The sequence below is a fragment of the Typopeltis vanoorti genome, chromosome 16 (genome assembly GCF_054136105.1).
Source record: "Typopeltis vanoorti isolate ZY-2024b chromosome 16, IOZ_Tvanoo_1.0, whole genome shotgun sequence".
In the NCBI taxonomy this organism is placed as follows: Eukaryota; Metazoa; Arthropoda; class Arachnida; order Uropygi; family Thelyphonidae; genus Typopeltis; species Typopeltis vanoorti.
Window position 1 is genome coordinate 52,931,441 of NC_143564.1, and position 23,889 is coordinate 52,955,329.

The 23,889-nt window shown below is 34.4% G+C and overlaps 1 protein-coding gene across 2 annotated transcripts in view; it reads right to left on the reverse strand.

Moving 5' to 3' along the window:
- Positions 1-2,199: 2,199 nt before the first annotated feature.
- The window catches only part of LOC150098018 (uncharacterized), a 64,531-nt gene continuing 42,841 nt past the window's right edge, over positions 2,200-23,889 (reverse strand). For both annotated transcript variants that reach the window (XM_090406256.1, XM_090406257.1), the window contains exons 3-4: positions 20,806-21,540; positions 2,200-4,000 (exon numbers count right to left, since the gene is read on the reverse strand). In XM_090406256.1, the coding sequence (XP_090262382.1) occupies positions 3,810-4,000; positions 20,806-21,540 (926 nt within the window). In that variant the 3' untranslated portion in view covers positions 2,200-3,809. The remainder of the gene's footprint in view (positions 4,001-20,805; positions 21,541-23,889) is intronic.

A 23,889-nucleotide genomic window follows, 5' to 3' on the forward strand; every position in this document is an offset into this window, starting at 1 on the left:
GAGGTTTTATTTACAGGAAATATAAAGTAATACGAATGTTCGAGGCTGGCCTTAATCCTTCCAATAGTTTAGACAATATGACATTACATTAGTCAAAAACGATGCCTACGGGACAATATTTTGCCGAATATGACTGCATTATTTCAGTGATAGTCGTTTATGTGATTAAAGTGCAGCTTCGAAACCATTATTTTAGGTTTTATTTGCATAAAATATACAAAAGCTACCTACAAATGTTTCATGTTTAGAATATATATCTCAAAAGAGCGGTTTATTTAAATTTTGAAAATGATCCATTTACGATTCTTCTAAACTATTTAATATTTATTTATATTTTAAGAATTATAAACACATTAACACAAGAATATTTTAATGTTTGCCAAATATTTCAGTCTGAAACTAACAGACTATCCTCAGTGGCTTGATAGGAACAGTTTTTACAAGGTGGAATACAAACAATTGATCGTTCAAAAGTAGAACGAGTTGCGTGATGGTACATTGCTAAGCATTAAAGAGAGGTAAATTTCATCAGAGTGATGAATATTTTATAGGTATTAATTCACAATTTCATATAACAATCTTAATTTATAAATTCAATTAAAGATAACATTAGACTAATGTAAGAATTAAAGGTCTCAATTAAAAAAAAATAACACAAAAACATTTTAGTGTGTTATCCGGATTAAATTTTCCCATATTTTTGACAATGATATATAATCATTTCGATTTAAGTTAGGGCGTTGAAGTAAGGCCTGAGCACTCCCTTTCAATAGGCGTTCGAATTTATAGCGACATCTGTGTAGAAGGCGAGTCTTGGACTACAGGATGTTGTGGCTTGTCTCTATCCCGTGCTGCGCCAATCCAGACTTATCGGATTTGTTGTGAAGAACGTATGATTGATGTTCTTGTATTCTTTTTTTTTTCTATAGAGCGTCCGGTTTGTCCAAAGTACGCAGATTTCAGTTACAAGGAACTTGATATACACTAGGCAGAGACGTAGTTGAGCGTTTATCTATGTAACATCACGCGGCTCGTTCTACTATTGAATAATCAATTATTTGTATTCCACCTAGCAAAATTCCTGTTTCTATCAAGCCACTGAGGATAGTCTGTTAGTTTCAGACTGAAATAATTGACAAACATTAAAATACTCTTGTGTTAACGTGTTTATAATTCTTAATTTAATGTCACAAATGTCTCTGAATTTTTTTTTTAATTGCGAGATCCTTTTGTGCAATAGGAAAAAAATGACATGCTTATTTTAGACTAGGTTACATCCGTTAAACTTATAAGGAACGGAAAAAATCGAGATTCTGCTGTTCCGGTTTACTAATTACGTCAGGACCGTGTCCTCTTAGGTCTGCTAGTAACCACTGAATAAGACTTATAGAAAACACGGATGTATTCGAGATATCTAGAAACGAAACTTTCACGCACCTCCGCTGAATTCCGGCTAACACAAAGCTGCTCGCTTTGTGTTATTCATGAAAATCCATGGCTTCCAATCAAGAATGGAAATTTCTGCTAATCCCTTCATGGCAATGTGCAATGATACAATAGGATTTAAACTAGTGAACGCATCAATGGATTCGAGAGGATTAAAGTTATTTCAATAGAGCATAAACAACTAATATTATTAGGCTAGTATATTATTTCCATGTACTGCATGTGTTCTTCTGGCCTTTTTCGGGGGATGAAAAACCCTTCCACCGCTATAGGAGACAGACAGGCAAACTCTTATATAATAGCTCTTATATGAAGGTTCCTGTCGTGCTAGACGAGATGCGAATCCAGATCTTTACAACCGAAGAACATTGCTGTTACCGAATGAGCTAGGAAAGTCGGTGGGAGAATAATGCCACTCTAAGCATAGCTGCAACGCTGACTGGAAAGCCTTTGAAATTAAGAGCACACGATGTCCTCGGTATCTCTGATAATTGTAGTCTAGGAGCGAATGTTTTGAGTGGTAATGGGGAGAGTATCTTCAAAAAATAGCTCCCCAATAAGTATAAACTTAACAATGCTCAGAAAATTAAAGATTGTCTTTAATATCCGGGAAAATGACTTCTTTGTCGTGACATTTCTTATGTTTTGAAATTCATTTCATTTTATTTTATTATTATTTTTTAGTTCTTAATATCAACATTTTTATGATGTTTCACGGTAGATATAAATAAATACAAGACTAAATCAAGAAACTAAAACATGAGTATCTTTTATTTTCCTTTCATTATACACAAAAAATTCAACGTAAACAATATATGCACACGTTCAGCGCGTGTCACTGAAAGCCGAACATATTTAGAACAAAGGAAAAACCGTTCCAGATTTATCTTGCACATCTTTCCATTCACGTTAGCTGGAGAGAGCGCAAGCGATTGCACGTGAGGGTGAATTTGACAAAAATCCAATCTGACGCATGACACTACTTAACAAATACTGCTTTACAAGCGTATCTTTCTCTCGACAGATACGTAATAAGGAACTATGACCGAGAGTTGCAACATTGACAAATTAGGTAAAGTGTGATAGAAGAAGTTCCTCGCATGAGAGAAGAAATTTTCCATATTTATGTTCGTTTCAAAGTGTACACAAACAGTTTAACTTCACTTATAACATAGTTTAAAGTGACACTTGATTTTTTTCCCATTTCTTCTTCTTCTTCTTGGAAAAGTTAATATTCGCTGATGACAACAACTCCAGATAAATGACAAAATACCTGAAGGGAAATGCAGCTAAAAATATTAAGCAGCTGATAAAGTGGGTATCCATTTGTGTGTGTGTGTGTGTGTGTGTGTGTGTGTGTGTGTGTGTGTGTGTGTGTGTGTGTGTGTGTGTGTGTGTGTGTGTGTGTGTGTGTGTGTGTGTGTGTGTGTGTGTGTGTGTGTGTGTGTGTTATTAAATGTGTTATTTTGATGTTAATAACTATAATAGCAATGATAGTTTAATGCAGAGCGATGTCATGAAATGATGTTTTTAATGTAATAATGTTATTATCACTATTGACTAAATAAAGACTGCACACGTATTGTTTATTTACGATGGTCTATAAGATGAATGAGTGAGAGAGAGAGAGAGAGAGAGAACGAAAATTTTTTCAGTAATAATTTAGTCAGTAAAATCACGAATAATGAAAATTAAAAAATAAATAAATAATGGACATAAGGAATACAATGAAATATTTGAGAAAAAATCGTTAAAAATACACATGAATAAGAAACTAAAAGATAACCATCAAAATGAAATTACAAGGTAAAATATAAAAGAAATTATTTTCGAAGATAATGATAGGACATAATAGAAAAATATCTGGGAATGTGTCTCTCTTTTTTGATATCGAATGCCTCGTCTTCTCTAGAGAATGGTGGTTTCTACCTTCTTTGAGTATTAAAACTGATAGAACTACATAATGACAGGTAGGTAATAATACTGTGGATGTTTAATATTTACATACGGGTACATGTCAAGAAAATAAACGGAGTATATATATATATATATATATCAGTGTAGTAATGACCATCAACAGACTATTTTTCGAATCCAACAAATGACTTCTTTAACATCTGGATAGAAAAATTATTAACAATACGCTTAAAATACCTTAATTCGTGTCGATGGGTGCATGGACAACGCAAACTGAAATTTTAACATGTGTGTGTGTGTGTGTGTGTGTGTGTGTGTGTGTGTGTGTGTGTGTGTGTGTGTGTGTGTGTGTGTGTGTGTGTGTGTGTGTGTGTGTGTGCTGTTGAATCTTTTGTTCTAGAACTATCTCTTCTCTTTACTGATAAGTTTACTGGAACGACACACAGTTACTGTATTTGACGGATATCGGAATGTTGGGTTTCCTTGTGTCTTCGAAGATCGACTTTACGCTGAAATGCCCGACCACAGATGTCACAGGCAAAAGGCTTAAATCCCGTATGTTTTCTACTGTGAGTGATCAGATTTGAGGATTGGCTGAAGGCTTTTCCACAGACAGCGCATTTGTGTGGTTTCTCACCTGAAAGATAGAAAATATGAACAATTCATTAAAAAAAAATGTGAAAATATCCAAATGTTGAAATACACACGCGCAATAAGTAATAAATAAGTAAATATTTTTTTTTTAAAAAATGACAAATAGCTGCTTTTCACATGTTGTTGCAAAACGAAGTACTTAAGTCATAAGTTACTTGAATTATTTTGAATTAATCCAGATTGGATTGATTCTTATGAAAGACGACAATCGTTTTTCGAAAATGGTAATTCATATCATTAGGCGAGTGAATTGCAGAATTTCTAATTAAAGGAAAGGTTTTGTTCTACCGAGAAGACTGAGGAAGCGAATGAGGACAGATTGATAAATTTTTCCCAACATTATTGTATTCTTAGGTTAATTTTTAGTGTTTTTAAGAATTTGAAATGATTATTTATAGACTTCCGAGTGCATTTAAAATGCTCATAAAAATGATCAGCATTCTCAAATTTGCAATTTTTTTACATCAAGTTACAGAAGGAGATTGATTTTGTTTAATGGCAAAAACTAACTTCAGCCATCCTACCAGAAGAGAATATAACATATTATTTCTATTTAAAAATAAAAATAAAAATAAAAATATATAGCCTATACCTATGATTTGATGAACAATCTAATTTGTTTCATAAGATAATGATCAACAATGTTCAAAATTAATCTGTATTATTTGAGCTTCGAAACAAAAGATAATCCCTGGCAAGAAATAAATTAAAAACTCGTATTTTTTGAAGTAGAGAATATATTCTGATGTTGATTAAATTTGTAAGAAATAGAAATTCCCAAGTGAACGCTTATGAGATTAGACAGAGACCATGCAAAAAAAAAAAAAATATCTAAAATCAACTTCTCGATTGGAAGATAAATCTAAAATCGGAACAATATTGTTCTGAGAGTTGCACGGTTTTGAGAATGCAACAGCTGTTATTGACCACGCTAGCTGAAGTAAAGAAGTGTTGTGGATTCAGAGCACAATGATATATCACTGTGGATAAAAGTTACTGTTTCAGTTCTTTGACGGTGAAATACTGTCCTTTAAAAAATTAAAAAGGGCAAATAGAAACAAGCGTGTGAGTGTGCTCATGGATGTGCTGCCTTGTATAAATACTTAGAAAAAGAAGAAAAATTCTTCTCTTTTTGCTACTATCTGAATACGAATATTAGTGTGTTGAATGCAAGTTATAAAGTTCAAGTAAAATCAGCTTGGGAGTTGATCCCGTCCTTGGGAGTTACTTTTTGAAGCCAAATGACAGAACTTGAACCGCAGTATATTACGATCTCATTGCCCAAGATTCCTCAAAAACGATTGCGAATGATATTTCCTCTGAATTGAAGAAATCATGAAATATTAAATAATCACCACAATATTTAAAATATTGTTGCAACCTGTTATTCTGGAAATTTTGTTATTCAGAGAAAAAAAAAGTGTACAGCAATTCAGCATTGCTTACAGTTTAGATAAAAAATAATAACTTAGCAGCTAAACTAAGATTACAGAATCGTAAAATTAATATAATAATAATAATAATGAGTCACTTGGGGAAAATAACAGTACTGAACCCGGTGAGTACATTAAATATATATTGATGAAGGGGGAAATATTTATAAACTATTTTTAAAGGAGGAGAATACAAGAAAAACAAACATTGAAGGATGAATGTTGATTCAAGTTTACGAAATAGAAAATTTTGAAACAGCCTTCGACAAAAACATATAGAATGCAACAATATGTTTCACTGAAATATTTTTATACTCAAGTCAATATAACAGCGCGATAATCCTTAACACTAATGAATGCATAAAATATTACAAATCACTATAAAAACGAACTTGAAAGTATTCAAAAAAGTGATACGAAACTAAAAATTAAACGTTTTATTATTATTATTATTATTATTATTATTATTATTATTATTATTATCAAAAAGAGATAAACGGCTCTGATGGTTTTAATAACAAGATATTTTTTAAAAAATATTAACTTAAAAAAAAAAAATATATATATATATCCAACACTCGATGTGGGAAAAGAAGGGTAGATCTCAAAAGAGCCTATAAAATTAAAACTGAGGACGAAACAGATCATAAGGCCTACATCCGTATTTACGACATAATGAAAAATAACTGAAGAGGCACTTCTATTCCTCCTTTCTGCCAGTATTTCAGAAGTAAGTACTTACTTATCCCAAAGCCACTCTGTTTTGGAATAAATTCGAAGAATATCAAAATTAATCTCGAATGATTGCTGGAATAAGTCTACGAGTGTATTACAAGATACGGCAAATCACAATGATTACGCTGCTGAACAATACTTATTAGTTATGATATAATTATTAAGAATGCACAGAAAAGTATTAACCAAGAAGGCATTGAAAATAAGAAGCCGTAGGCCACAATAACCAATAATTTCAGTTATAATTCTGTATCTTTGACCGACAAAACTAGCTCATGTCTTATCGTAATTTCTTTGCATGTTTCTAATTTTCGCTATACTTTTATCACCTTTAATGCTCATCACAGTATCATACGTCATGATAAATTATTTGAATCATGAACAGTCGATATTTTCTCTCGTTTTTAGCATTACTTTTTTTTATAATATCTTTCTTGGTTTCGATATATTTATTTCTTTTTTTTTCCTTTTCTGTCGGTCACTGATCATCTTCTCTATTCCTTCCTGTCACCGCTCTTTTATTAGATTTCTCCTGTCTGTCTAGTCATCAATTTCACGTCGCTTTTCCTCTCGCAAATCTGCTATTTCGGCACTTTCCCCTAGAGCTACTGTATACACCTTCAGAAACTGCACCTTCATGCTCAACAACATCTGTTTACATAACAACTAAATCCTGCCTCAACGCCTCAAGCGTTTCAGTGTATAACCCTAGAGAGCCTGCATTCCTCATTGCAGTGTTCCGTATGATGTGATTCCCCTCATTCTTCCTCCCCCCCCCTCGGCCTTGTGCAATAATTTGGTAATTTCAGAGTAGCAGATTGTCACCAGCAGAACTACCCTTCTAGCATTTACAAAAGCAAAGAGATCCTCTTTTATATTCCTGAATGGAAAAATAAAATCGTTTCTTTTTGACCAAAATACGTGCTTTTACCTAACACACATTTCTAGAAGGGGCGAGTATACGAAGAATTGAATGTTGTGAATAATAAAGTATTCTCTACCCATTCTTATTCTTTTCTTGCATCGCGTCCTGCACAAAATATGCTTTCGTTTTACTACAGTAGACGAAGCGTTTCGTTTCTTTCATGTTTCTTTAGGAAACCCTTTTGTGTTGTTGTAAAACACCAGAAGTATTCAAGATTCTCGCATCAATCTGTACTCATTCAATGGTGTATTTTGGATAACGTCTTGAATTATTGCCAGTTGTAAGAATAATTGAATTTAAAAAGAAACTGAACCTGGAATTGAGCACCGGTCGAACACCTGGACCTGAACAAAAATCGAACATCTGGAATTGAACACCATGATATTATTTGAATATCTGGAATTGACCACGAAACCTGGAGCTGAACACAATGCGACACATTAGTCTTGGTGGTGAGAATCATTGGAAATGATAACAAGAAATTCAATTTTTTTTTAATAAAACTGATTATCATCACATACACTGGTGAGTGACCTGGTGTTCATATAAAGTTGATTATTTCCGATTTACAATTTTAATAATTTTAACATAATTTAATTTTAGTAATAATAATTTATGATTTTGGACTCTCACCGAATAAATGATTCTTTAAAAATTATGAATACAAAAATTGTGCCTTTTATCAGTTATGTACCCCGAAGATGCCAACAGCCTCAGTTGGTGAAACTAGTTGGTATAACATAGTTGTTATAAAAAATACTTGATCAATAAATCCAAATAGAAGTCATTTCCAATAGGACCGTGTATTTTTTTTTAATGGGAGAAGTATGTACCGTAACCAAAATCCCAGGAGAGATAGGTTAAAACCATTTTACGTTAAACCAATTATTCTAAAGCTTATAACGAGCACCGTTCGCAATTATACGAACGTATATTGCAACTATTTTTACCTTTAAACTCATAAATACTGTGATTTTAAAGATTTGTTTCTCACACTATCCAGAAATAAGCAGACTGGAACAATCCTACCCGCTTAGCTCCTTTCTTCTCTACAAATATCCTTTATGGAATTTTTCACTGAAGAAAGATGTTGATTTGGAAAACCTGAATCCAGTTTCAGTCATTGCGGAGAAAGAAAATTTATAAGATCTTTTGAATGAAGGTGAGTTAGTTAGTCTCACGCCAAAGTAGGAGTTTGCCTTCCACAAATTGTTCAAAACCGTTTTGGACCAGACGTAATTTATTGACTTAAAATGAAACATTCGCCTTCAATGTAGTTAATACTGATTATGTACATTACAAAGTTTTACATTCTAGAAATTGATTGCTCTCAAAATTCCTGAAAAAGATTAGACTTCGATTGCCTTAGGCAACTGAATCTTTCTATAGAGATTATCCTATATATTGTAAAGTGTTTATACAATTTCATTTCTTTTTTGTCGGTTTATTTTTCATAAACCGACTATCGAAATACACCAAAAGTACAAAAAATTAATTCAGATATGTCTTTCTTATTATTGTTACTTGTAGTGTTTAAACTTCAAAGAAGCAGAGAAATTTAACATCAATGTGTTCCTGGATCAAGCGGCAAGTCTAGACCAGGTAGCTCCTCAGAATATTCAGACCACAACTCCTTGATCGCGACAGTCTGGAATCAAGAATCGATATCGCAGAAAAAAACATAAATGAGGGATACTCTTATTTATTTTTTCCCATTAACAGAGTAATTCAGGATTGTTTCCGTAAGTGTTTTTGTTAATCATTCTTAAGCACTATTCTTTGTGCAGGGTCAAGAATAGGTTTTATGAGTACATGCATTTTGAGTCATAGGCAAGCACTAGACGTAATTATGAGTTCTGATTCGCGATATGTGTTTTCATTTGCCATTGGTGATCACTTATTATTAGTGGCTTTCAATCTGTGCTTGTTAATTACAGCAAAGAGACTCAAGCATTCATAATAATAAAACGAAATTAATACACCTATCTGTTTTACAGTACCCCTGCTCAATGAACTAAGTCAACAGGGCTTTTAGTTTCAAAGTGGTATCTCGGTTTCACTGCCACCTAGCGGTGACCGCAACAAATGACCACCATTAGATAGGCGTACACAGCCACAGCTTCGGTTCCAGTCACTGTTCAAAAACGCAGAAGATGAAGGGGATGGTTATTTATTTCCCTCACTTTAGCAGTTGCGTTCTAGCGCGCGCACTCATTTAGCAGCGTTCACTTCTCCGGTGCAAGAGTTGCCGCCGCAGCCGACGACGGCGACGACCCCTCCTCGCCAATAACGCTTCGGACCATTTTTCAGGGTGGCACGAGGCAAAGAATGACGGTCTTCAAGCTAAAGCGACCGAATCGGCGAAGAAGTATGAGCCTTTTAGTGCATCATAGTTCTGAGAATGGGGTGTTTTATCGTCGGAGTCAGCCTCACAAGGCGCTCCGGGACAAGATAAATGACCGGGCAAATTGAATTTGTGGAGAACAATGCGCTTTGCTCAAATCATTGCTATGCTTCAGAAGGAGGCAGCTCACCGCTCTAGCCCAATAATGCAGAGTGATTTTGGGTGGATTTCATATGGTGCCTGACATCGAAACTGGCATCCAGCGCAGAATCTCGGCCGTCTCCTAATCGCTCGGGCTTCCTCTGTGCCCGCATTAAACAACCTTTGCAATCCCCCGAATGTGAATTTTTAATGGTTCCAACCTGCGCGCGCCTCCAGGACTCGGCGTGCATCTTGGGCGCTTGATCCAATTTCCAGTCACTTTATACGCACCAGTCAAAATCTGATTTACCTGCGTTCACTACCATCTAGCGATTCCCTCGAGAACGAGGCTTTCTGTTTTCCACTCGCTGCTATGACTCATTGTTAAAGAGAATAGTTCAGAACCGAATAAGGAGAAAGACTATCAGGGGAGAGAGGGAATGGAAACGGTTTCTTTGCTATCAAGTACACATGTATTAGTAGAGCAATCTGTATGGGAACACAAAACAACCTTCACCAGAAGTTTAGGACGAACCAGCTACTCAGACAAGGCCACTTTACTTTTGAACATTGCACCTTATAGACACATTGACTAAGCTACAACACAATAACACCAGCAAGCAATCTCTTTTCTGGAGTACCGCCACCTAGTGTTGATAGAGATCAGTCCACCTGTGCACTTACTAGAAATGTACAACTATATGAATATGAATTAGATTAAAAACGTTAATCTATATTGACTGCCTTAATTTTCAAAAGATTATTTTTAATATTGACTGTCACTTCATAATTTTAATTTTAGAGACTCCTTGGCACTTTTATCTTCAACATTCTGTAAAACAATGTAGTTGCCTATCTGATCCGAGTGTTTTCCAAGACCAAACATGATAATGCTACAATTATTATAAATAACATTATCGTACCATATCGCTAATGCTCGTGGCCTTATGTTTACCATATAATTTCGAAGATGTAAAAAACTACGTGTAATATTTTTCCAAAACTTTTCTTTGAAACTGCCGCTAATCCCTAATGTAGAATATGTTATTGATCCATGTTCACGTTTTTCTAAGGCTATAAAAGATAAGACATCTTAATCTGCTTTTATAACCCATGGCTATGTGCACTTCAGCGGATGGGGAAAAAGAAAGAATGGCCTCGTCTTACTCCAAGATAATGCGTGTCCATACACATTTAATGTACCCCTTTTTTTTTTAATGTTGCACCCATTCGGTAAATGTATAATTCCAGACTTTAATCCATTCAAGAACGCGTACAACGAATGTCTGTAAAGATTGTCAGAAGGAATGAGTCTCCATTTTTTTTCCCTGAAAATGCGAACGTTGTTCTTAGGTAATGCACGAAATCCTTATCTTAAATGTGTCCTCTTGGGTGCATTTAAAATGAGATTTCTTTTTATACTTCATTACAAAAGTTTTGGCCTAATGTCTAGCCGAGAAGATTTTTTCTCTACTTACTCATTCTCTCCTTTCAGCATCATTTGATATTAGTGTGCATGATCATTTGTATTCTGACGTATATAATTTATAATCGAGCATTATTTGTCCCTTTGTTACCAATGTAAACAGTTACAAATCAACAAAACTGAATATGTTATTTCGATAAATTTGCCATTCAGTGTCTTCTCTGAAGTTAGGAAAAAGGAGCGATCATGTTAAAGCATTCACTTCGCTATCAAAATAAGCAACTTACTTCTGTTATCTGTTGGTTGTGAGGGTTAACTACCAGTACTTGATCTAAAATTATATTTAGCGCAATATTAAATTTTTACCAGTGTGTAGTCCGTGCCTTTATTCCCATGTCTCATTAATATTGATACCTACATACACGTATCACATATTGATGTAGTTTGGCCCTTGTAATGTTTTTATTCAGCACAAAAATAGAAGGAAAAAATGCGAAACATCAACAGAATCTTAGTGCATTTAGTGCTAAAGTAGAGCGTCCTAAATGGCATATTTTATTCTGAAATGAATAATGTTTTTGAAAAAGATGTAAACCGATCAGTCACATTCATTGTTGAAAACTTTCACCAACCTGATTTGTTAATTTTATTTTTTTAATATGACGTAACGGTAATTTACCAGTATGTGCGTTCAATGGAACTTTAATTTAGTAATCGTGGAGTAGCAGCAATGCAGTCGGTAACAATCGTGTTGTTTAGTTGTGAATCCGTTTGGGCACTCTTTTATAAGGGATTTCAACTAAAAAGGTAGTTCTCACAGAAGTGCAGTAGAGCTTGTTTCTCTTCGACAAACAGGCAGAGAATGAATTCATTTAGATACATATCAGACTATGTTGCCATTCTAACTATCTACAGCAGTTCAGTTTATGATCAAGCTGTTGAAACTAACAATAAACGAAGATGAGAATGGATATAATTTCTCAAGTAACATACTGGGCGCCTGTTCGAAAACAATTAAATACTCGTAATTGTAAGCAATGGCTCCTTACTTGCTTTACTTTCTTTACAGCATTTTTGATTCGGATGGAAAAGAATCCATCAATAAAGTACCTTTGGAATTGAAATTCGATTTTTTAGCACGATAACGTCAAAGCAAGGTAGTGATTTTGATGCCTTCTCATGGAAATAATGAACAATAAATCTACAAAAAAGTTATAAGGTGAGATTAGAACCAACAGCTAATCACTAGCAAAGAGAACGTATCACCTCTACCACTAAGGTTGCATGCAGTATATATAAGGGACTAATTTATACTGAAGGCGTTGTCTGAGAGATTTCATATTTATTCAGGATAATATCGTTCAACACATTCTTAAAGATTTTGTTCATAATTCTTCTAGTTTCATATTTCTCGAAACTCCAAAGACATTTTTTAAGTCTGTAATAACTCAGATTATAATGCAACTTCGGAAGAGATGAGGAGGGAGCTACTTTTCAGTTTCTAATTCATCTTTGTCTTCAGGACCATACTCCGTTTTTTTTAACTTCCTTGAAATTCTTTTCTTTAAAAAAAAATCTCCGATTTTTACCATTAAAAAAATCTGATAATAACCTGTGTAATTGAGAGAAATGTCAGAGACCTCCTGTGGAACGAGTTGCCTGATTAACCTTACCATATTCAAATTAAGAACTAAGCTCATGTAAACGTTATCTGGACAAGCAGCAGAAGAATAACATAATTGTGATTTTAATCATAGGAAATTAATGGTAAATAAAAAGCCTTCAAAATAATCTCACTCGAAAATAACTATCCGAATGACGATGACTTCGCAGTAAATGTATCGGTGTGAAGTGATAGTTGGCACTCTCTGCACTCTGTCATTATAATCAAAAAATTGAAGCATGGTGTATAGGATCTATCAAATTTAGGTTCTCAAATAAACAAATAAAGCCTTTGTTCGTGATTAACTTTAAATAAGGAATTTGTCGCTTTATAGATTTAACGCAAAACGCGTAAGGTTATTTAGTTAATTAATTAATTAATTAATTTTAATTTAATTTACTTATTTTTCAACTCTAAATGAATTATCCTGACTCACGCAGAAGTGGAAGGATTTTTCCTCTCTGAAAGTTTAGTTTTCATCCAGAAAAACAGGCCATCTAGCCAGAACACATGCAACTGAGAAACGTAATGCACACTGCCGTGTTACCCTTGGTTGCTTCGGCCATAGTTCCAACCAACCAAACCATCGACATCTCACTTTTGTAAAATTTCTCCTGTTCTTTTATCATAACCATCCAAAGAATCTTTCCGCTTTGAGAGTGGAACTATTTTTACATGCGCGCTGACTCTGTGCTTTGTTACTTTTCCATATCATATTCTGTCCGTTTCACTTCCTTCTATCCCTCACCTAATATAGCAATCCACTTAAAAATTTTACTTTCATATTAATGAAGGCTCTCCACTTCCTATACTGGCTCCTTTCTGGTTTCTATCGAATAGTTAAAAAAATACATCAAAGCATTTGCTCTCAGCCACCATCTTTTTTTCTCGAATACATCGGAATATTAGTTTTTTCCCCGATTCTTAAAAATCCTATCCATTTCTCAATTCCTTTTTCACCAATAACCTTTTCATTATAAAGGCGGTGCTAATCCTTTCCATAAGCATCTGTACCGGGATGAGATCTTAAGACGCGACTTGATACAAATTTCCTCTCCCTAATGTGCATCTTAAGGATTGTTCTCATTCTCATGTGATTTGACACGATAACAGAAATTAGATAACCTCCATAATAACTATTTAAATATATCTATTATACTCTCAGAATAAATCCAGTCCGACATTGGTTACAACTTCTGAACAGTCTACTCTCGGCGTGTGCGGAAGTAATTTTTTCAGTTCGTTGTTTCACAAAAGACGATATGTTTTGATCATTAATCAAAGCATATCGTCTCCTGCTAAGCCACATACTTCATATTCAATACTTCTCTTCAATTAATTCTTTATAACAAGAGATCCATGTGATTGATATCCAAGTTCCTGAATATTAAGACTTGTATCTGCGAGTGTCTATTATAATTGTATCTCTCTTTTTAAATTCCTTTTTGCCTTTTTTTTTTAAAAAAGTCTTTCTTATAACTACAATTTACCTATAGTTGAAATGTAAATTATATTCAGGTGTGTCGCGTATCCTTCCATAAAAAGGAAACAAGTCTATATCACATAATTATCGATCCACTGCTCTTAGTTCTTTCCAGAATAATATAATCCATTTGAGTTTTTACGATATTCAGCTTTTACTTCAAACGCAAACGTGTAAAATAAAATGATGAGATCGTCAATTCTATTATCAAATTGATGAAATTCATCAGCAGTCATCACCTGCATTATTTGAACCCATCAACTAATTTTTGGTAATGTCAGTTAAAAAAGGAGTCTTTTGGCTGAAATTATCCAACATTATTCAGTAAAATAAGCCGAACAAATGACTAAAAGAAAAGGTTCTAGTTATTCTCATATTTTAAAGACATATGATTCAATGTAGCTTCAGGTCGTTTGGATATGATCTATTATTGTATCCGCTTTGTTGAATTCTGGAACTGAGTCTCCAGATTTTCCTCTGGTCGCTTCTGCGTCTTAGTTTTATCTGAATGTTTTCTCTACTTATAGCTGTCTGTGATCGTTTGTCAACTCCGCTATATCTTCATACCGATGTTCCTTTCATTGACCGAAATCCTCTTTATATCAATACATATAATAACACATTTTACTTCTCCTTCTCATTTCGAAATATTGCAAATCTTTTGTTTTTACAAACAAACAAAACTACTTAACAATATCTAGAGTCCGATCATGAAATACTGATCTGAATGCAGTTTGTGATAAAAGGTTTTCATATTAAATTTCATTTTATTGTGAAGGTAATCCATTTTTTCCCAAAAAAAATTCTTCATTCAATCTTATTTTTAATACCAACCAAATCCTCAAACCAGACGAGATTTACCTTATTAGAATAATAATAATCTCTAGCTTTTCTCGATATGAAACATCTTGAGTAGAAAACTCGTCCATCCTTTAACCAACAGACCATAGGTTCGAATCGTACTGAGGACATGGATATTTGATAATGTCTTTAGCTAGTAAATCAATTTCATACCTCCACCTTGCCTCACTACTGGAGGCCTGAAGTGTCTCATAAAGGTTCTCTTAAGTTTCTAGAATATGGATTCTGAAGATTCAACCCTTATCAAACCAACATAACTAAATGATCGATAGATTTACAACGTTTCATATGTGGATTCACATAAAAAGAGATGTGCTGCTGAAAAATCTCCTTGATAAACTACTCCGTTTGATAACAGGCAATCAAAAACATATTAATGACTTTTAGTTGCTCATTGTGTTTCTTACGCTACAAATGACCAAATTTCATTCTTCTTCTTCAGGTACTTTTATCATTGTTGAGTTGAAACTAAAGCAACAACCAGTTTAACCAATCCTTTTCTTTACTATGATCTCTGCTGCTATTTTCTGAGGAATACGCTTCTTCCGGCAGTATTTCTTCAAAAACTTTGATCCGTTGTTGTTCATAGAAAAAAAAATCAATACTTTTATTTAATGGTTCAAACTCTTAACCAACCAGCGACAGAAGTTGGAATTGCTATACATTACAGTACCGTAAAATTTCTTATATTAGCTCTTAAGAAAGCTTAAAATGAACCTCATATGTGGAGTATCTGGAGTAATATTATGGGTCTGCTCATCATTTTCTTTAAGATCCGTAATTTGGATATGAACTCTTCAAGGGAATGGTATGCCTTAATCGAGTCATTGCTAATAATAGTACTGTAAGACTTTTGAAGGATGGTCCAAGGAATTTCTTTTTGCTATTAGATGGCCGTTAGGTTAATGTGTCAGGAAAAATTTTCTCTACTGCATACTTATCGATCCCTAACATTCTAGGATCCTTAAGTTTTATAGAGGTCATTATAAGGAACATTATGACACACATCAAAGAAAAAGGTATGCCATTTGTGTCTATAAACGGGCTTGAAGGAACCTGCAATTGCTTAGCTTGAAATGAAAACTTCGAAGACCTTAATAATCCTCCGATAGAAAACACGCAGTCATAAGTCTTTTTCAGTCGATATTCATTCCTGAAAGTTCTATCTGCATCTACACTGTTGCCATATTTCATGTCTTATTGCATTAATGTTTATTGATTAGTCAACTAGATTTTTCGTACAAGTAAAATTTGTAGTTAAAAGTATCTATGAAGGCTTTTCATAAAACATTTTAATTTTTGCCTACGTAATGTTTTCAAACATCTAAAGAATGAAACTGAACTGCCATTCTAGTTGTTCAGATCTTATGCTTTGTTTTAATAAAGGAATTTTAGTGCTTTCATGTTTTCTCAATGATGATCTTCACCAAAATCAGATAGTTCGGAAAGTAGTATTTCGTCTTTATACACTGTGGAAAATATTATATAAACCCCAATGACAGTATGAGATCGCATTAATCAAGTCACGCGGATTTCTCTACTCTATGTTGAGCTGTATGGAATCACGGCCGATACAATTAAGTCTAAAGTGTACTGTATCTGTTAATTGGGTGAATTTTTCTGCGAGGAGGGGGCACCCTGCCATTTCCGTGTAAAACCGGCTAACACAACTCCAAGTGAAGAAGCTATACCCTATAAGAGTATAGCTAGCCAAAGGGCATCATCGATACCGAGTGAAATAATTAACCAATTGTAACTAGATTAATTCTGTACTAACACTGGGTAGCATACATTGTATTGTATTATTTTTTTGTTGTTTATAAACAATGTGAAATGACAGACATACATATGGATTAATATGCGCATTTTGCTTAAGACATATATATTCATAATTAACTGGATTTCTTTATCAGACAACCGTGATGCATCACAACAACAACGGTGCTTCAATATGAATGAAGAAAAAAAACATTAGTGAAGCAAGATAACACTGCATTAATGTTGTTGTTGTCTTGCATCAGTTCTTAGATCTATAGGAAATAGTTTTCTAGATTGCTAGATATACGGTATTCATTACCTCATCATTAATATCAGCATATCTAGCAATCTTGTTAAATAGGTAAAAGTTATTGTGAAATTTATAAGGTAGTTTCTATCGATTACATAAAATAATCGATAATATTGTTTTCCAGATATTCTATCAAAGATTAAAATAAAAATGTCGTAAATGATCAGCTTTCGTCTGAAATCCATTTCACAAAATTATGAATAATAAAAACTAGGCGTTAAATGGATTATTTTATCCTTGATCACATAATTCTTTAAATGTCTTTAATTTCTGCTTTTATTGGAACATCAGTAAATTCAAGACACAAAAGTTATTTTTGGAATCGGATGTCGCCATATCTCAACAATATGAATGTATTATTTTAACCAAGAAATGGATAACATCGATCCTAAGTAACAATAATTTTTCCCAACCTCCTCCTCCTCCACTTCCTTAGTATGTACTGGGTACTTACTAGGATAAAAGAACAACAATATACCCTAGAGTTAGTTTTATTTGTAATAAATTGACACTGTTGGCAAAATATGGTATAGTGACTGCGAAATAACAGAAATAAAGAATTTTATTTGTCATTAGGTTTCTGACTATTAATGCTCGTGCATTGGCCCAAAATACGGCGTAACTAATCATTGATGCTTTCATCACAGAAATCTAATAATCGCCCTCATTCGTAAGTCATTCATTAGTAACTATATATTCTACTTTGAAAAGAAAATACTTTGGGTTCGAATCCAGTATAGAACTCTAGAAAAACTTTGCAATGGCGTTTCTAGCGAAAGATAACCAGTGTTTCATACGGAGGTGGCATAGTTTTCTTAACAGAAAACTGGATTTTTTGTCTTTCCCGTTAAGACGGAAGGGAATCTATTTAAAAGAGAACCTAGATAAGATTAACTACTCCCTCATATAATTAATTAGATTTAAAAAAAAAAAAGCTAAATCACTGATGTTGACGCTTGACACGAATAAGGAGAAAATGATATCATAAGAACTAACTGATCAACATTATCTTTCAAAATTTGGAGATGGGCTAACTGCTTTTGGAAATGAAGGAGATCATGTATTTCTTAATTTATTATTGTAGTTATTACTACAGGGATACACCTTAAATATCGTCCAGAAAAAATTATGAAGCCTTCCTTATTTCGATAATTTACTTTCCGTAAACCGCACCTTTTCAAAAGTGTGGGTCGCAGTTAATTCTTCACACCGCAACTTCCACTCGCTGTCTAAAAGTGCAACGTTTCGCTGTCTCAGCACTCAGAGACCCGAGTTTTTAGTTCGCCATCCTAGGGAGGGAAGAAAGGGGGGGGGGGGAAGCTACAGTTATCCGACAGATATGATATTGTTTTTCTTACATCTGCGAAGGAGAGAGAAGGAGCGAAAGAGAAAACACAAACACCCGGATTACAGCATCGACTGCGGTTGGTGTCCATGTTTCGATTGCTTTCATATCGGCAAAGTAAGCAATGATCCCAGCCACCGTATCCTCTTCACCAACCTCCGTAATATTTGGCCACCCAATTAGGAAGGGCTTTACTGGGGTCGTGATTCCGACAGCACCTCTGTCCGTCGGTTGTAATCAGGTAGTTTATATTCGCCGGCAACGAACGCTGTAGCCGAAGGGGAAAGTATTAGCTTCTAATACAATTACCGCTGCAATTTGTGAAAGCCGGTGAATTAAAGTCGCGCGTGGAGATGTTTCGGGCTAGCGTTTGATTTGTGCCAGCTCACGTAGCATAATCTGACCTGGGGGGATTGGAGGCTTTGTGAACAGTCTGATAGATCGTGGCCCGGCGAAAAAGGATAATTGAATTAGTTTCCTTGGAATAACAATCTGTTCACGAGGTGCTGCGATTAGAAAAACAATCCCCCATTTCTCAATCCCCCCTTTTCTCTTTCCAAACAGATGAAGACTTCGAAGGAACATCCACATTCTAATAACTAATCATGCCTTTCTCTTTTCTTCTTTCTTTCTTTTTTTTTTTTTTACTTTCCATTTCACCTTTTATCTGAACAACAAAAAAAGGTGATGAAGACTATTTTTTAAAAAAAATCCCTTCATCTCTGAACATTTTTTAGAGTCTATTTTACCTATCGCACACGGCTTAACACTTCCCGTGGATTTTTTCTCTCTCCTTTTTTTTATCGCGTTCGATACCTGCACCAACTGTTCTTAGAACTGTCAGTTTGCTTTAGCAGTTTCATTTACTTTCGTTCATACAGTTTTCTTTGAAGGTGTTATTAATTGTTATTACTGAAATCATCTCGTTTTGAATTTCAGAAAGAAAAGAAAATAATTAATTGAAATATTTCATGTCGTGTGTAATAACAGAAAACTTTTTTTTAATCATCAATGACATATGAAACTGGTTAATCTATCGAGACATGTTTCGTCTCCTATAAAGTATCAATTTTCCTTTACATTATACGTATTTTAATATTTATAATCCCGTATGCACCTGACTCAAGTCAAAAGCGAAAGCTAAAATCTTAAAAGTTCCTTAACGTAAGCGGAAATTTTTAGCAATTTAAAATGTTCTTATATCGTGTTTTATTATTATTATTATTATTATTATTATTATTATTATTATTATTATTATTATTATTATTATTATTATTATTATTATTATTATTATTAGGGCCGTCGTCATATTAGATCGCATCCTGAGACAAACAATTAAATATCGCCCTGATGACTATAAGATAAAAATATAAGAAAATCTTCAATTGCTATTTTATTTTTATTACAAGAGAAACATCAATTCAAAGCGATTACATAATAATATTAATGAAATGTTTGCTCTACAGGGATATCGCACAATAAAACTGTTTATAAGTTCTTCTAAATTTCAATGACAAGCTATGTCCGCCTCTGTCGATATAGTTACCAGACCAACCAATCTTTCTTGGGTCATTGCTGTTCTCAAATAATTTTTTAATCAGTTTAAGCTTGGAAAAACTTCTTTTCGCACTTGCTACGCTAACAGGAATTGGTTGCGTAGCGAGGCGCCTACCACAATATGGCTGAACGAGCGCTCTTAAGTCGCGTCGTGAGGCAGGCTGCCTCTATGCTACACCCTGTCGACGGTACTGATTATTATTATTATTATCATCAAAAATCGTTAATTATAAATTTACAGATTTCAGAGTTAAGAAATGATATTTTTCTGATAGGAAATATAGCATTCGAATCATTCTAGGTATCAAGATAAAAAAAATTATTCACACAAAAAATGAATGCATTTTTATCCCTTAGAAAGTGACGAAAAACCCATTGAAAGTGTCAATTTGAAATCTACAAGAATAGAGACACCCTGGGGAACAAGGGGATACATTGGATTTATTAAAATCTGAAAACAATCCTTATACTTAGAATTAAGATACCATTTAGCGTCATGCTTCACAAATATTAAAACCAACTGGGTCTTGACTGTACATTCAGATAATAATAATAAATTTTAAGTTCCGTCGTGTTCATTATTTTTCTTCAAAATATATCAGAAATTCAACAGAAATTTAGCCTCTCGTAATACGTTAACATGATATTGTGATCCCAATAATCAAAAGATACCGCAGGTAATATTTCTACACAAAGGTGTTCTCTGATCATTATAAGACAAGAAAAAGAAAAAGCATGATGCAGCCCACTCCTGTCCCACCCCATGCAGGTTTCTTGTTAGCATTTCATAAGTGACTCTGCACTTACCTGTGTGGATGTAGGTGTGCTTCTTCATGTCAGACTTTTGGTGAAACCTCTTGCCGCAATACTGACACGGATAAGGTCGAGTGTCGGAGTGAATGAGGAGGTGAGTGGACAAAGTGGACGACCTCTTGAATGTCTTGCCGCACTGCTTGCATTCGAAGCTCCTCTCGGCCGTGTGGATAGCCCTGTGCTGACTCAGACTAACCTCGTGGCCGAACGTTTTGTTGCAAAGTTCACAGGCGAAAGGCCTTTTGCCGCTATGAGAACGCCGTGCGTGTACTTCAAGTCCGTGCGGCGTGCTGAACATTTTGTCACACTTGATGCACGAGTAGACGTCTCCCATGGACATCGGCTTCACCATCCCGTCGCTGCTGGACGTCGCCGAAATCGGCTTTCCCAGTGACGATGGCCCAAGTCCGTACAGGGAGATGCCGAAGCACGTACCCAGACTGGTTTGGAAAGGCCGGAACATTTTTTCACTCTCTGAAGAGATGGATGAAATGGATGAAAGATCCCGCCCAGTGGACAGGGTGGTGGACGGGCTAGCTTGCGTACGAAACAGCCCAGATGTGTGGTAGTCTGACAGCGACAGAGGTCTTGCACGGAAGTCGGTAGGCCATAATGACAGACCCGCAGGTCGAAAATCTGCGGGGGCAGCATTGGGTAATGGAGGTGGCGATAAAGTTTTCCCGGAAGTGCTGCAATCTGCTGGTGATCTCGAATCCTCAGCGGGACGCCCTGAAAAGTAAAAACAATACAAAGTCAGAAAAGTGGAATCGTTGTACCATCCCTTATGATACACAGTTTCGTTCAAGGGTTACATATATCGCCCCGAAATGTAGCATCTACATTTAATATGCAGGTGTATATTAAAATTGTCCCTTTTCAAAAATACTTATATAGAAGTTTCATTCCTGTATGAAATAAACCAGTCTTGTTTAAAGCTGAAGTAAATGTTTAACTATTATGTGGCAAATTAAAATAATATCTGTGAGGACGTACTAAAAAAAATTCTGTATAGTTTACCAACTTCGTAGTTCGTTCTCTGATTGGTTGCGCTCAAGCATAGTGACAACAAAAACGGGTTGTAGCTAGGTTTCACGCGCCTACAAACTAATAAAAATGCAGGAATGGGTCTTTTTATCTAGTAAACTCAGAGTTTACTAGATAAAAACGGTATGTAGGACTCAATGCCCAAAACTCTGAGTTTACTAGATAAAAAGAACCATTTCTGTGTTCGAAAATGAAAAAGAACTGTAGTTTTCCCTCATTTTCAAAATTTTCCTCTATAGACAGTTTTGTTTTTATATCTCTGCCAAGCCCTACACCATATATGTCCGTTAACTTGAAGCTGTCAGATACTTCACTTATGACTGGCTTGGCTTGTTTTGTCTCTCATGTCGCATATCATTTTATCAGGAAAATGTTGTCTGTGGGACATTCTAAAGTATAACAAGCACTCGCTGGTTTGATATCGACTGTTATCACATGAAGAGCAGTCAGTTTACAATCAGGATAAATATGTTAGTCAAACTTTACGGTATATTTTGCTTTAATTTTGAATATCAAGGTTGAAAAGTTGTCTTAAAATAGCTCTCTTAGCTGGATTATTTCATCCCAGGGTTCAACTATTTTTTGAGTCATCATATAACTTTTGAGTAAATATAATATCAAGAAATTAGGGACGAAAGGATGGCAACATTCTGTGTTACAATTCTTCTTTCAAAGTAAAACTAAAAAAAACAAAAAAACTTTCTTCAGAAGTTGTTGTCGTTATATGGGAAGGGTTTCTGTCATTTGACTTTGAGAAGTTTTGCAAACAGTTATTATACGAGTATATTAATTTGTTTATTTATTGATAACCTATAAACTATTCAGCAATCGATACATGCATAAAATATCAGGTCCTCCGAATGCTGAAGGCTGTATCCAGTAACTCTGGCGAAAATCAAAATAAACAATGTATGCTTAAAGCGGATGTATGTACATAAGAGATGGACAAAGCCTAATATCATTCGCAGAATTTCATTACATACTAATTAATATAATTAAATTAACATATATTAATTAAAAAAATATATAATTTATTGGCAAGTTTAATTTTAATTTAAATATTACTTTAACTCCGAAACTAGCGACTGGAATAACTGACAAAATGATTTTGGGGCTGTTTTGCCTACTGTAGCATGGGCATCGCATTGTTATGAAGGAAAAAAGAGGAAGTTAAATACATCATACTTCGCATGCAGTACTTTATTTAATAATTTCTTACATTGATTAAAGTTAGATAGAATACATTGTCGCCTGTTAACATGGTGCCAGATATTTCATTTAAAATCATTGAGAAAATAATGCGTAGTTTTTTTTTTTTTTTTGTGTGTGTGTGTGTGTGTGTAGAGAGAGAGTAATTAATGTGCTGAATATAGAATGGCATTCGTTTGAACTTAGCCTCTTATTGGCAAAAACTTAGTTATATGCTAATAGAGTCATACAGCAGTCATTCCAAAATATCGCAATTTTAGTTTTACTCAGAAAATTGTAAAGAAGTAAGTAGAACCTCCTTACACTATTCAGCTAAAATATTCAACAGGCAGTTACATTTTTATGAGGATGATCGAACATTTCATAAAGAATTGCTCAGGACTGTGCATAGATTAAAAAAACAAACAAAAAAAAACGTGTAATCAGGAAACTATAATATGGAGAGTCATAAGTAACTGTAATCTAGTTTTTTTTTTCTTTGCTGCCATCAGCACTAGAGCAGACAAATGTGTTTTTTGTGATTGAATGTATTTGGAAAATCTGGAAACCAGCGACTTCGTACTTCTTTACCACGTGATCACAAAGGTGTCGATCGCCACAATTTGTTGCCAGATCACTTGTAAGAATCGCAATGAGAAACCGAGCATTCGTTTGGTAACTAATTAACACGTATTAATATAAAACAAAATAATTATTCCGGCTACAAAAAAGGAAGTTAATGGAACTGCCCTTATCAGAAAGACAGTGCGCCATTTGTCACATATCTTGTTTCTCATCAGGAGTATTCTAATTTTTTTTTTTTTTTTTTTTTTGACACACGATTTT